The sequence below is a fragment of the Natrix helvetica genome (assembly GCF_964273705.1).
Source record: "Natrix helvetica genome assembly, chromosome: W".
NCBI lineage: Eukaryota > Metazoa > Chordata > Lepidosauria > Squamata > Natricidae > Natrix > Natrix helvetica.
Window position 1 is genome coordinate 65,065,555 of NC_138555.1, and position 15,059 is coordinate 65,080,613.

The following is a 15,059-nucleotide window of genomic DNA, read 5'->3' on the forward strand; positions in this document are numbered from 1 at the left end:
AGTTTCATCACCTTCCAAAGGTTCTCTTTTCGTCAAGATGTGTTGATTGCCTCGGAACCAGGGTTCTGCTAGCAGTTCAATTTTTAGTTTTGTGATTAGGTCGCTAGCTGGTTGGTCTTGCCGGTCATGAAGTTGTTGTCTGGTGGTGACTTGGGCAGCTATTTGAGTAGGGGGAACGATAGCATCTACTACCTGCTCCCATTCGCATTTGTACTGGGGCATGCGGGAGAGGGCATCAGGTAGAAAGTTCCTCCCCCCCCCCCCCCCGGGATGTGCTTTAACATGAAGTCGAACTGGTCGAAGTATTAAGGCCAGCGGACTTGTTTGGGCGATAGCTTTCGTGGGGTCCTAAGGGCCTCCAGATTTTTATAGTCAGTCCAGACTTTGAACGGCCTCTGCCCCACTTCCAGCAGGTGGCACCAGTGTCAGGGTTCCAAATAGCATCCTCAAATAAATAACACTCCGAGGCTAGAAGTTCCAATTTATTAAAAGAGCCATGTTGGCACATCTGGGAAAACCCAAATCTGAAAGCTTCCAGGTTTTCCCACCCAGTTGAAAGTTCAAGACCCTGCCCCAAAACCCACAAGTCTATCACATGGTCCAATCCTTCCTCCCATCTCCATCCATCCAGGTGCAGGGACAAAGCGACCTTGACTTTCTAAGAAAGAATGTTATTATGGCTGCACATCACTCATACTCTGTATAATCCCCCCTCCCATTTTCCCACAGTAGAAAGTGTGGCAGGCCTGAAATCCAAAAGTAAAAGATGGCTTCCAGGTCTGACAGCCAGGTTAGTAGTGCCCATCTCACCGTGAAAACCTCTTTCTCCCATGCAGCCCATCGTCTCTCTGTATCCGTGAGTTTGCGGGAGGTGTAGGCGCAGGGCTGTAGGTTTCCTTGCCTGTTTCTTTGGAGTAGCACTGCTCCCACTGCCACATCACTGGCGTCTGCTTGGATAACGAAGGGTTGTTTGGGGTCAGGATGCTTCAGCACTGGTTCCTTTGCAAACATTGTTTTTAGTGTTTCAAATGTCTCTTGGCAGGTTAGATCCCACTGTAGAGGTTGTCCCGGGTAGGGTCTTATCCCTGTGCCCCATCTTTAAGAGGTCCATCGTGGGTTTGGCAATCTTTGCGAAGGTGGGGATGAACTGTTTGTAGAGGTTTGCGAACCCTAGGAAGCTTTTTTTATTAATAAAGTTTTTTATTTCTTATTTTAAGCAGAGGTGGTATTCAGCAGGTTCTAACCAGTTCTGGAGAACCGGTAGCAGAAATTTTGAGTAGTTCAGAGAACCGGGAAATACCACTTCTGACTGGCCCCACCCCCATCTATTCTCTCCCTCCAGAGTCCCAGTTTATCGGGAAGAAATGGGGATTTTGCAGTAACCTTCCCCTGGAGTGGGGAGGGAATGGAGATTTTACAGTATCCTTCCTCTGCCACGCCCACCAAGCCAAACCTACAGAACCAGTAGTAAAAAAAATTAATCCCACCACTGTGTAGAAGGGCTTGTATAAAATCAATTGATGGAAAAGAATGTCTACAGTTTAAACAATCTGAAGGAATCATTAAATAAGACATGAGGACTTCTGCAATTGAATTACCTGCATTTTAAAAAAGGTAGTAATTTTCAAGGGCAGAGGATCAAATTAGAATGAACTGCACTGACCTGGAGAGTGGGAGGTTTTTTTTTCTCAAGTTCATTTTCCTTACTTGAACTTTCACATCAGGCTGGCTTTTGACTCATGCAATAAACAGAATTTTGGGGATCAAAGTTCAATACTAGGGATATATATAAAATTGATTTAATATATATATTTATAGCTTAAATCAAGGGGGAAACAAGCTTTTTTTCAGGCTGAAGGCTGTATTCCCCCAAATAGGTGAAGGCATGATGTAGATGAGCAAGAAACAGAACTAAATCTGATCTTTTTAATTTAACGAGTTATATAACACTAAACCAACTACAGTTGAATTTGAGACTTCCCTACAATTTTACGCATTTAATGTTGATATCTATGTTTGTATATGCACAAACACACACACTCCCATGGTTATGCTTTCTTCTGATCCTTTTCCCAAGAGGCATTATTTACATTCCTTCTTTTGCTTCTGGTGCTGTGCCAGTCCTCCATCAGTTCTCAAATACGATTAATACCACTGAATTTGACCAGCTGTCCTCTTCCAGATCCCTCTGATAGGAAGCCATCATGCACTGCCCACTTGAATTCAGTGAACTATTCCAAGTATCTTTCTAATGTGTTCCTTTGATATCCCAGATTTCAATCTCCCCCAAGATTGGCCTCTTCAGCTGTGATGGATTACAGTTCTCATTAGCCCCAGGTAGCCCCAGGTAGCATGTCCTCTCATTTGCCTTGACAAACAAATAAATTGAAGGATGGGCACTGGAGAACATGAAGAGAAGAAGAAGCAAATCCAATTAAAACTAGGAAAAATTGTAATTGAAATTTGGAAAAGCAAAACACTTATCCAACGTGTCGACAGTCCACTTCATATTGACATTCAATTTTCCTTATTTAACCAAGCTATCTTGGTCAATTTCTCTTGCAAATGGGTGTGTGATGAGAGTCACATAGAGAAGCATTGAAACACTCCCTCCTAAATTAAAGCTGCAGATTCTTCAACACGGTATTTTATTTGGGGTAGGAGGGTCATTTTTATGTTTGACTATCTAAGCCCTCATGCTGGTAAACCCCCCCAAAAAGAATTTACTTATTTATTTTATGTGTCACATTAATAGCCACCCATCTCACAATCAAGTGCTGTGCCTCTAAAGCAAAACATCATAGTAAAAAGTAAATAAATAAAATCAGAAACCATTTAAAGCTATTAAAACCCACTAAAAATGGTTTAAGAGGGTAGATTATAATCATGTGTCTTAAACCCCTCTAAAATTTGAGGGAGCGCCAACTGTAACATTATAGTTTGGGAACAACCCAGGAGAAAGCCCTCCTTCTCAACTTTCAAATATTACTTCTCTTCCTCATGACAGCATTGCTATTGAGGAGGAGAAAAAATGGATTGACGAGGAAAACACATTGCTATATCAGATATTTAGCACATACATGAGATTTTCTCAGTAGATGAGACGTTTTTCATCTGTTGTGTTGAGAAAGATATTTTACACCCAGCCATCATTAATTTGTTGTCTGTCTGTCTTAGGCCTAGCATGTTGCATGGACTCAGCTACTGGTTATTATACATGGTGCTTTCTGGTTTGTCAGGTTGAGTAAACCCTGCCAAATGGCTTATTCCAGTTGGTCCAGGGCAATGGGGAAACTGAGGCATTGCCTTGATCTATTTCTTAGCTTGGAATAATGGTCTGCTTTGTGGGCACAAAGGTGGGATGCAAGGAACGGAAGGGGCTAAGCCCATGTTATAAGTGGAAATTGTGGGTTTTGAAACAAATATCTAGAAGTGTGTTGGAGGACACTTGCAGGAGCCCCTTCTTACATTTTGGGAGATTATCAAAGCCCCTTGTTAAAACAAAACAAAAAAGTTTGATAAAATTAACATTGCTACTTCTAATTTCTGTGGAGAGAAATTCACTGTAACTCGAGATAGGAAAGAGAAAAAGAAAAGAAAAGACAGTAGAAGTACTGAGGAACTTAAAAAATAATAGTATTATTGGAAGAAATGTCCTTCTAGGTTCTGCTCCACGTGGGGACAAAAGACACTGGAGACTGACTCTCTCTCTCTCTCTCTCTCTCTCTCTCTCTCTCCCTCTCCCCCTAACACTGATCGATCCAAGAGAAGTTCTTCAAGCCGGTGGCTACAAAATGGAAGGAAAAGGAAAGAGAAAGTGTTTCCAGCTGGTGAGGAATTTTTACCGTTTTAAAAGAGACTGCATATAAAAAACTTAAAAATTAATTTAAATTGGAGAACAGAAGAAATAAGTGGTGGAATTAAGTTTGGAAGGGTTTTGGACAGTGGGTTATCTTACTTTTTAAATGCTATGTTCATGGATAGAATTTATGCAAGTCTTTTAAAATGAATGGATTATAATCCTTTTGGATTATATATAAAAGTTGATAAAAAAGAACTAAGTTAGATTCAGTTAAGTTTTGATTATTAGGGGGGGAAATGTTATGATACAGGATATAGTTAAATAAAGGAAGGATAATGATAACAACGTATATATATATGTATGGGTACAACATAAGGAAACTGGATGTAAATTGTAAACAGTGATTTGGAAATGAGGATTAGAAAATTCTGTTACTAAATATTATGGATGTTTAGCTAGAATAGGACATAAGGATTCAGTGTTATTGGAGGATTTTAGAAATAGTAAATGAAATGCCAGTATGTGGTTATGTATTAAATCTTGGTACATTTTATGATGAAGGACGTTTAAACAATTATAGTCAAATGAAAATGGAGGTATGATGATGGTAACATGTATAAATATCTAAGTTAAAATATTTGAGTTAATATGAATTATGCTTGATGACTGTGGAAGAGATGCACGAAAGCCTTTTGTAACCAACTGATACACTTTCTACAGTATGTAAAGAAGGAAGATTTTATGTGTTGTGTTTGTTTTGAAAATAAAAAATAAAAAAATTATATATATAAAAAAGAAAAGAGTCCTTTTGTCTTTACTTGTCCATCTCAGGGTCCTTTCTTTCATGTCTGCTGGATGGCATTAGGCTTGGCTTGCTGGTAAGGGTGGTCAGTCAGGCTTGGGAAGGTCTGCTCCAGGCTAAGTTTTTTCCTCATGTCAGGTTTTATCAGGACCCAATCACCAGCAGCAAATTCAAGAGTTATGGTTTGAGCTAGCAGTTTGTTTCTGAGGTGAAGAAGAGGAGAGGCCAAGTATGCAGTTCTTTACAGACATATCTTCAGTCTCATGTTGTGGAATTTCCCCCATTCTGTCCAAGTGTGGAAATCCAAACATTATTTCAGAAGGCAGATGATGTACATTTCATGGAACATGACATTCCCACTGCCTCTATGATTGAAATTTCAGTAAGATGAGTAAATTTCCAAAAAGGACAACTTGTGTTGCAAACAAACAAACAAACAAAATATCATAGGGTAGAGCACCTTGACTCATAAGCATTTAGAAATGCACTCAGGCATAAAAAAGGGGGGGCGGGGCGGGGAGAACAGCTTCAAAAAATAAAACTAGCAATAAAAAAAGAGGTACTTTGAGTCAACACTCCAAAATATCAGATTCCATTCAGATGGAAGCAAATTCTCATTAGGTATGTTAAAACATTTACAAATGTAAGCAAAATATCTCAAAATCATTTCTTTTTATATGTTTAATTAAGCATTTTAAAGTTCAAAAATTTCCAGAAGAAAGTCAAAATTGTATTCAGAGCAGAAAAGGAAATGTAACTGCATAGCTTTTATATGCAGATGAAAAAGACCACAACAGTGAAAGGTAAAGGTGCAGGAGCAGGTCACCCATTTACCCCAAATTTCTCAGAAGAGAGAGGAAAAATGTGGTTACAGGGAGCAGAGAAACCGCAGCCCCCTTTAATGACCCAGAAGGAGGAGGGAAAGAGGGGGGGGGGTACACACAAGGCAATCACAGGTCTCTAGATCCCATCCACATCACTCCCTCGGGGCATCGGGGACACACACTCACATTCATACTGCAATCAGACCTTCATGCTTGCTCATGCCAACCAATCATTATAAGTATTTCAGGGAGCATTTTCACAAGCCAATGACCTCCATTTTCTATTATTAAAGGATCTCAACTTCCCTCCAAGTCTGGAAATATTTACACACATACACATACATGCACAAACACCATGGAACAACACTTTCAGACCTGGGGGAGGTTCTATCCCTTTAAATCTTCAATTTTCTTTCCTTGGGGAACCTGTGGCTCATTCTTGAAGCAGTGGGAAAACTCAGAGAGCAGTTTAAATCCTAACCACACTCCCCTTCCCCAAAAGCTCCAAGCCCAAGCTGAGAAGCTTACTTATTTTGCCAGCTGGTCAAACATATCACAATCAATTCAATGCCATTCAATTCTACATGCTATTAATATAGATGCACACCTAAGAATTTTAACAGAAATTACCTAGGTCTTTCCATTCAGACAGGCTTTACCTTTTTTTCCTGCTAAATTTTCTTACTTTTGCTCAAAGTTACACCCATTGTTCTATCTCCTTAAGCACTAGACTAGATTGTTAATACCTGTCTCTGCCCTGGGGTGTTCAGTGTCTTCTGTTTCTAGTTTGGATCTCCCAGCAGGCACTGGCTGATTTTTTAACGATCCAAAGTTTTCTATATCTATCTTAGATCTCCCAGCAAACACTGGCATATTTTTAAAGATCAAGATGTATACAGACCTTCATTAACACACCGTTTGCATCTGAGTGGGGCTCTACTTTTCTTTTTAAAGACAACTATTACTGCTGCAACAGCTTTTTAACGTATCCCTGTGGACTCCTGTCAGTTTGGGGAAGAAACTCATGTAGAGCTTCTCTTCAGTTCGTCTGATGGTGGCCAGAAAATCAGCAAATTTATTGTCAAAATCTAAATCAAAACTGCCTTCTGGAGGCCAGGTTTCTACCTTAGAACCAATAGAGAAGGTTGGTCAGATAGATGTGCAGAGGGTTTTTACTCAGGTCGAAGGCAAACCTCTAGTAGGAATTTCCTTCGTCTCATACATGCACACACAAGGCAACACTCCCCTCCTCCTCCCAAAAGAAAAAAAAATTCTATACTCACCTCACAGAGTACTGTCACCCTCTGTTTTGCTATTTGCTTTCGGCTGCCATTGAAACGGGGAGGGGAAGTTTTAATACAGGAGAGATTGTAGAAAGTGAGTTTTGGTCTCACGGTCTACTGCACATGCTGGAGATTAGTGCTTGGTGTCGGTCAAGGCCAACTGTCCAGCATATCAACCTGATGATGCTCCTTGAAGATGGAACTCACATGACACCTAAAGGATTTACAGATTGGAAAGTGGGATGAGGGTTACCAGGGGAAGGGGGTTGGTCACATATTGATATGTATGATTTCACGCGCTTTTCCCTCAGATCTTGCTTTGCTTAGCTGCTATCTTTTCATAACCAGTAAAAGTACTCTTAATTCTGCAAAATGGAGTTAAGTGGTTTCTTTCTTGGTTGCTGAGGGAGGCCAGCTTGACATTAAGCAAGATCTTACTTTCACACTCATCCCGGAGCTAACACCTTCCGAGGGGAGTGTAAATAAAACCAAAACCTTCAAAGGAATGTCTTACCCAGGCAGCGACCAGGAGGACGACATGGGGGCGGCTGCATCCTCGTGTCCCTTGGAGATAGAGCGAATGGCGGATCTGAATTTGGAGGAACGATTCGTCCGCCCCAGGTGGTCGTTGGGAGTGGGACAGAAGTATGGCCCTGAGGAAATTCTGGCTGGAGTTACCAAAAGCGACATCGGCGTCTGGCAGCTGCTTGGCAGGACGCCGATGAGGAGAACCTTATGATGTCCCAGGCTATGAAACTCTTTCAAGAGGCTTGGGAGAGGCGACGTTTACGTGAGAGCGGTCCCAAAAGAGAAGCTGATTTCCCAGACCTAGAGGAGAGAATTGCAGAAGCCCTGTTCCGCCCAAGGGGGGCCCTGGGGGCAGACAGTGGAGCTCATCAGAATGGGGAAGCCCCGGCAGCAGCAGCAGTAGCCACGAGAGCCCTTCCAAGAGGAGGCGGGGCCCCCCGCAGATGACGGATGGCAAAAGTTCCTCCGCTTGGTGTGAAATTTGGAGGTGACCCAAAGGAACTAGGATTTTTCCTGGTCCAAGTCTGGAATTTCATGCAACAGTTCGGAGATGATCTTCCCACAGAAGAAGCCAAGGTAAGAGTTGTTACCATGGCGCTGGAGAACAAGGCAGCGGCATGGATGGTTGCCCTGCATAATGATGACTCCCCCCTGCTGAGAGACTACAATAGGTTTATGGCCGCTCTGAGGAAATGCTTTGATGACCCGCTCACGGAGCAGAAGGCCAGAACCAGAATGAAAACCCTTACCCAGGGGAAGAACCCAGTGGCTGATTACATACAAGAGTTTCATGAATTGTCCGTTTATATGCGGCGGGTCGGAAGAACCTTTAATGCACAGTTTTATGGATGGCTTAAACAAAGATATATACCAAAACTGTGTAAACAGCCCCCCCCCCCCGGTAACTTGCAATGCTGGTACGAATTGGCAGTATATGTGGAGATCGATCTAGCCAGAGACAAGTACCGCGAAGACAGTGAGAAAGAGAAAGTTACCCCTCCCAACACCCCCAAAGGAACTCTGAAAGGAGGAAAAAGTTGGTTTACAAGGAAGCCCCAGTCTACCACCTGCTTCCGTTGCGGAAAAGAGGGGCACCGGGCAGCAAATCGCTGCTCCAAGATTGGCCCAAAGCCCTCTGCCGGGGGAGAGAGGAAGCCAAACAACCTGGGAAGAGAAGGGACGATGAAAGAGAAGGGACGATGAAAGGGGTGGAACCTGTTGCGCAATTCCCTCCCATTCCAAGAGAAGAACCATCCTCATCGGGGAAAGTGAAACCAAATCTGATGACGACCATCTGGTAAGTTCCCGATCGGGCCCCTTGACCATCCCAGTAGCACCTAAAGTGCACTCTACTGGCGCCCAAGCAAAAATGCTGGCCCTTTTAGACTCGGGATGCACACGTTGCATTGTTATCCCGGAAGTGGTGAAAAAAATGGGCTTGAAACTGAGAATTTTGAAAGTCTCCATTGCTTTTTGCCAGCTAGATGGGTCTATAGCTGTGGGGGCTCCTGCCCATTTTGTGACTGAACCTATAGACATGTGGATGGGAGATCACCAGGAAACATTATGTTTCATTGTGGCACCGGGGATGGACTGGCCTCTCATACTGGGCTTACCCTGGTTAGGTAAATGGAACCCACATGTCAACTGGAAGAAAGGGTGGTTGCGCATCTGATCCGCTAAACCCCCTGAGGGAGAAGGGAGGGTTTCCAATATTACCAACACTGAACCTAACCTAGCGGCCGCGGTGCAGAAAAAAATTGAGGGGGAGGAGAAAATCCCAAAGGAATATTGGGACCTAAAGGACGTTTTCAGTGAAAAATCCTCTGATAAATTACCCCCTCACCGTGCGACGGATTGCAGCATTGAGATCCTCCCAGGAGTAAAACTTCCAAAACCCCAGATTTACTCAATGATCCCACGCGAAATGGAGGAATTACGGAAGTTTAGTGACAAAAATTTGAAAAGGGGGTTTATTGAACCTGCTAGGCCACGTGTGACCGCCCCTGTGTTGTTCAGAGGAAAGATGGCTCCTTTTGTCTCTGTGTTAACCACAAAAATCTTAACAGTGTGTGCGTGGAAAATGTATACCCCCTCCCTCTGATGAAGGATATGTTGGCCCAATTGGGTAAAGGGAAGATCTTCACGAAATTGGACTAAAAGAGGCCTACTACAGAGTCAGAATCAAAGAGGGAGATGAATGGAAAACTGCTTTCAACTGCCCACTCGGGCATTTTCAATTCAGAGTACTCCCATTTGGCCTACAGGGGGCACCAGCTGTTTTCATGCAATTAATAAATGAAGTTTTACATGAACACCTGTACAAGGCCGTGATAGTTTACCTTGATGACATCCTTATCTACACGGAAACACGGGATTAACACGTGACTTTAGTACGATCAGTACTCAAGAAACTCCGGGCCACAGAACTTTATGCCAAATTGTCTAAATGTAAATTTCATCAAGAGAAAATTGATTACTTGGGCTACCGCATCTCCCACAACGGCATCGAGATGGACCCAGTGAAAGTCCAGGCTGTAACTGAATGGGCACCTCCTCACACCCGCAAACAATTACAAAATTTTGGGATTTGCTAATTTTTATCGTCAATTTATCCCCTCGTTCGCCAGCATTGCTCTGCCCATTACAAATCTCCTAAAGTCAAAAGGGGAGGCCAAGCCCAGATGGGGTAAGCCTTTGAATTGGACTATGGAGTGTCAAGCCGCTTTCAAAAAATTAAAGCGACTCTTTGCAGCTGAACCCGCTTTGAAGCACCCAGATATGGAGGCACCATTTATCGTTCAAGCTGATGCCAGTGATGTGGCGGTGGGGGCCGTATTACTTCAAACGAACGCTGATGGAAGATTGCAGCCATGCGCTTACACCTCTCGCAAACTGACAGAGACGGAGAGATGATGGGCTATATGGGAAAAGGAAGTTTTGTGGTCAGATGGGCTTTGATGACCTGGCGACATTTCCTAGAAGGAACGAAACACCCTTTTGAAGTATAAACCGATCATTAAAATTTGGAAGCATTGAAGACCCCATGTAAGCTATCTCCTAAACAGGTGCGTTGGGCGCAACATTTCAACCATTTCAACTTTACCCTCAAGTACATTCCCGGGGGGGGGGGGGAGAACTTCATGGCTGATGCTTTGTCTAGGCTTCTCCAATACAACAGCTCTAAGCTGAGGTAGTTCACCCAGTCATCCCAGCAAAAAGTCTAGCTGCCCTGGTGATTACTAGAAGCCAAGGCATTTCGAATTTAGAGGTCACGACGGACTTCATGTGCAAACTCAAGGAGGGCCTTGAGTCCGATGACTGGTTCAAGGAACATTCAAACGAATGCACTATGAAGGATGGACTGGCTTGAGTAGAGGCTAAATTATATGTTCCTGCTGACCTGAAAACTATTGTTCTTCAACGGGCCCACGATTCGAGAATGGCAGGCCATTTTGGATTTGTAAAGAGTTTACATCTGGTTAAGAGACAATTTTTGTGGCCTTCATTGAAAAAAGACATTGAGTCCTACATAGCCAGTTGTCCCGTTTGTGCTGCCGCAAAGTGGAGTTAAGTGGTTTCTTTCTTGGTTGCTGAGGGTGGCCGGGTTGACATGTACAATCTTCCCCACTACCTAATTCAAGCTTCTTTGGCATTCAGGACCAGATGGATTCAGGATCTGCTGGCATCCGGCCAAGCCCATGTCACCGGTCCAAACTCACTGGGAGTGCTCTTTGAGATCGTCTGCGGCACACGCCAGTTTCTCCAGTTCACCATGTTGAAGGCCTGACAAACCTCAAAGGGGTTCAGTTCTATGGGAAGCCAGATGTGGCTACCTTGAAGGAAAACGGGGCCTCCAAGTTCCATTCACGTTTGAGAAATTTGAGAACACATCCTAGTCACAATGAGCCAAACATGAGACTTAAATGGAGGCTTATGGAAGGTCTCCTCTGGAGGCATCTGGATCCATGTGCTCTGCTCATCTGTGCAGGGCTGAAAGACATGAGAACAAGTTCCCCTCCCCCACAGAAAAGGCATTGTTGGAGGGTTAGAGGTAAGGGGGGGCGTGGGGGGTAGATATCTTGCAGGCAGAGTTTTGGGGAAAAAACCCATCATATTGCAGTTACTAAACAGATAAAATGGTAACATTATGGGGATATCACAGATGAGAAGTGGGGTCTGGATTCACATGCTTCAGGAAAGAGATGAACAGGTAAATGCAAGGATGAAACTTTTCTTGTAAATGAACATTCCCTGGGTTGTTACTTTAAGGTATAGGGAAGGAAGAATACTTCTCTTTACTCTGTTTTTGTTGGCCAAACAAACACAAAGTAAAGACTCCCACCCCACTTCACTCAGTTTTCTGGGCCCAACAGATGGAGCGAAGGCATTTTCTGCCAGTTTACTCTTTCTTTTCATTGAACAATTTTAAATTCTTGTCTTTTTGGTTTGGAGACATTTTAGTTACAATTACCTTGAGGGTGCACAAAGACTTTTTAAAACTCCCACGCTTTACTTACAGGGACTTTGGTCTTAAACCTCGTGCCCTTTACTCGCAGGGACTTTTTAAAAACTCACGCCCTTTACTTGCAGGGACTTTTAAAAACTCATTCACTTTTCCACACACACTCTCTTTTCCCTAACAGAAGGTCCTGTGCTCTGGCCTGACCCTAATATTTTCCAGGCTCTCTCAGTAAAACACACAGAGGAACCAAGATCCAGCTGTGATCGGGAGAAGGATCCCATCATCACTCACACACATGCAGGCATACACACATTTCCCATGCTTTGCCGTGCTTTAAAATTAAATTTTAGAGAATTAAAATTTAGAGGTACTCCACCTTCTTTCCAGGCAGCCTTTGAGCTCAAACTCAAACCCCCTTTAAAACCTAGTTCCAAATGGCTAAGGTCCAGGAAAATCCACCCACAGAGTCAATGGGGTCTGTGCCAGCATGGAAGGATTACTGGGCCATATACATTGGTTAGGCTAGCTTGGAGTCCCATCTGGGGTGCCAATTGTTGGAAGAAATGTCCTTCTGGGTTCGGCTCCAAGTGGGGAAAAAGACACTGGAGACATGGAGGCTGCTTGGAAAGATGGTTTAATGGTGGGCAGAACCACATGGCTTGAGTCCTGAACAGAAAAGGTGATCACATTTAATTTAATTTTAATTTAATTAGCACTTCTAGACCGCCCCCTCTCCCAAAAGGGACTCGGGGCGGTGTACAGTCCATATCAAAAACATCATACATAATAACAATTAAAAATTTTTAAATGGATAAATACATAAATAAGAGGAGGATAAAATAGACAGAACTGTAATTGCTAAATAAATAATTTAAAATATACAAAATTTAAAACCCCAGTGTCCCATAAAATTAAGTCCCCTAAAAAACCAGTAGGAAATATATATGCCAGGAGGTAGACGTTAAGAATTATGCCAGAACAGCCAGTCGGAACAGGTGTGTCTTCAGTTTCTGCCGGAAGGAGCGGAAGTCAGTGGTGGTTCTAATGTCGGGGGGGAGGTCATTCCAGAGGGTTGGGCCCATCACAGAGAAGGCCCTACTCCTTGGTGTCGCCCGTTGGCATTGCCTAGTGGACGGCACCAGGAGAAGCCCCTCCCTGTGAGAGCGAATTGGCCGCAGGGATGTATGTGGGAGGATGCGATCCCGCAGGTAACTAGGCCCTATGCCATGGAGCGCTTTAAAGATGGTGGTCAAAACCTTGAAACGCACCCGAAAAACCACAGGTAGCCAGTGCAGCTCGCGCAGGAGCGGTGTTACGTGGGAGTACCTAGTACTCCCTATGACTGCCCGCGCGGCTGCGTTCTGGACTAGCTGCAGTCTTCGTGCGCGTCCCAAGGGAAGCCCCATGTAGAGAGCATTACAGTAGTCCAGGCGAGACGTCACCAGTGCATGAGTGACCGTGCGTAGGGCATCCCGGTCCAGAAGGGGGCGCAATTGGCGCACCAGGCGAACCTGGTGGAACGCCCCCCTAGCCACGGCTGCCACATGGTCGTCCATTGACAGCCGGGCATCAAGGAGGACGCCCAAATTGCGCGCCCGTTCCACAGCGGGCAGTTGTTCGCCCCCTATGGCCAGCGTTGGAGTCAGCTGACTGAACCGAGGTGCCGGTAGCCACAGCCACTCAGTCTTGGAGGGGTTGAGTTTGAGTCTGTTGTCCCCCATCCAGACCCCGACGGCTTCCAAACACCGGGACATCACTTCGACAGCCTCGCTGGGGTGATTTGGGGTTGAAACGTACAGCTGAGTATCATCAGCGTACAGATGGTATTCAACCCCCAAACCACGGATGATCTCTCCCAGCGGCTTCACATATGTGTTGAACAGGAGGGGCGAGAGGACCGACCCCTGTGGCACCCCACAAGTGAGTGACCTCAGGGTCGACCTCTGCCCCCCTGTCAACACACATTGCGACCAGTCGGAGAGGTAGGAGCCGAACCACCGTAAAACGGTGCCTCCGACTCCCATCCCCTCCAGCCGGCGCAATAGGATACCATGGTCGATGGTATCAAAAGCCGCTGAGAGGTCTAATAGGACCAGGATAGAGGAACAACCTCTATCTCTGGCCCTCCAGAGATCATCAACCAGCGCGACCAAGGCTGTCTCTGTGCTGTGCCCGGGTCGGAAGCCGGACTGGCGTGGGTCTAGATATTCGGATTCGTCAAGGTGTCGTGGAAATTGCTGTGCCACCACATTCTCAACAACCTTCGCTAAAAAGGGAAGGTTGGAGACTGGACGATAATTAGCCAGCTCCATTGGGTCCAGTGAAGGCCTCTTGAGCAAGGGCCTCACCACCGCCTCTTTCAAGGCAGTTGGTAGGAAGCCCTCACCCAATGAGGCGTTCACCAGGCCCAGAAGCCAGCCTCGTGTCACCTCCCAGGATGCCAGTACCAGCCAGGAGGGACACGGGTCCATTGAACATGTGGTGGGTCGCAGCCGTCCACGCAACCTGTCCAAATCCTCGGGGGCAACAGAGTCAAACTCCTCCCAGAATGGTCTCACAAGACTCACTGTTGACGGCTCGTCCGGCCCACTGGAGGGGGCCCATCCGCTCCGGATCTGAGCAACTTTGTCCTGCAGATATTCCCCAAACTCCTCTGCTCTACCCTGCAAGGGTGCCCCCCGCGTCCCCTGTGACAGGAGAGAGCGGGTCACCCTAAACAGGGCAGCAGGGCGGTTATCCGCGGACGCAATAAGAGCGGCACAATGTCTACGTTTGGCCGCTCTCAATGCCACAAGGTAGGTCCGTAAATAGGCTCTTACCTGTGTTCGATCAGACTCGGAGCGTGAGGATCTCCACCTGCTCTCTAGACGTCTCCTATGGCGCTTCATCACCCTTAGCTCCTCGGTATACCAAGGAGCTCGGGTGGATCGTTGCCGCAGGAGAGGTCGCAAAGGCGCAACCCGGTCCAAGGCCCCAGCCACCGCCGTATTCCAGGCGGCCACTAGGTCCTCCGACCGAGCGCGGGTCAGGGCTACAGGTAGTGGCCCAAGTTCCGTCTGGAACCTATCCGGTTCCATCAGGTGCTTGGGGCGGTACCAGCTTGGAGAGGCTGGCTCCGCCTCCTCGCGGTGGGGGGCAGCGGAAGGGAAGTCGAGCCGGAGACATGAGTGATCTGACCATGACAGGGGAGTAATGACTAAGTCCCCTATTCCCAGATCACTCGTCCACTGTTCAGATACAAAAATAAGGTCCAGTGTGTGACCGCCCTCGTGTGTGGGGCCCTGAATTAATTGGGTCAGGCCCATGGCTGTCATGGAAGCCATGAACTCCCGAGCCACCTCAGATGCTGCTCCCG

General features: G+C 45.6%; 1 protein-coding gene across 2 annotated transcripts in view; it reads right to left on the reverse strand.

Annotated features, from left to right (window-relative positions):
- Window positions 1–483: 483 nt before the first annotated feature.
- The window catches only part of LOC309400796 (SH2B adapter protein 1-like), an 84,269-nt gene continuing 69,693 nt past the window's right edge, over window positions 484–15,059 (reverse strand). For both annotated transcript variants that reach the window (XM_081969481.1, XM_081969482.1), the window contains one exon: window positions 484–2,399. In XM_081969481.1, the coding sequence (XP_081825607.1) occupies window positions 2,302–2,399 (98 nt within the window). In that variant the 3' untranslated portion in view covers window positions 484–2,301. The remainder of the gene's footprint in view (window positions 2,400–15,059) is intronic.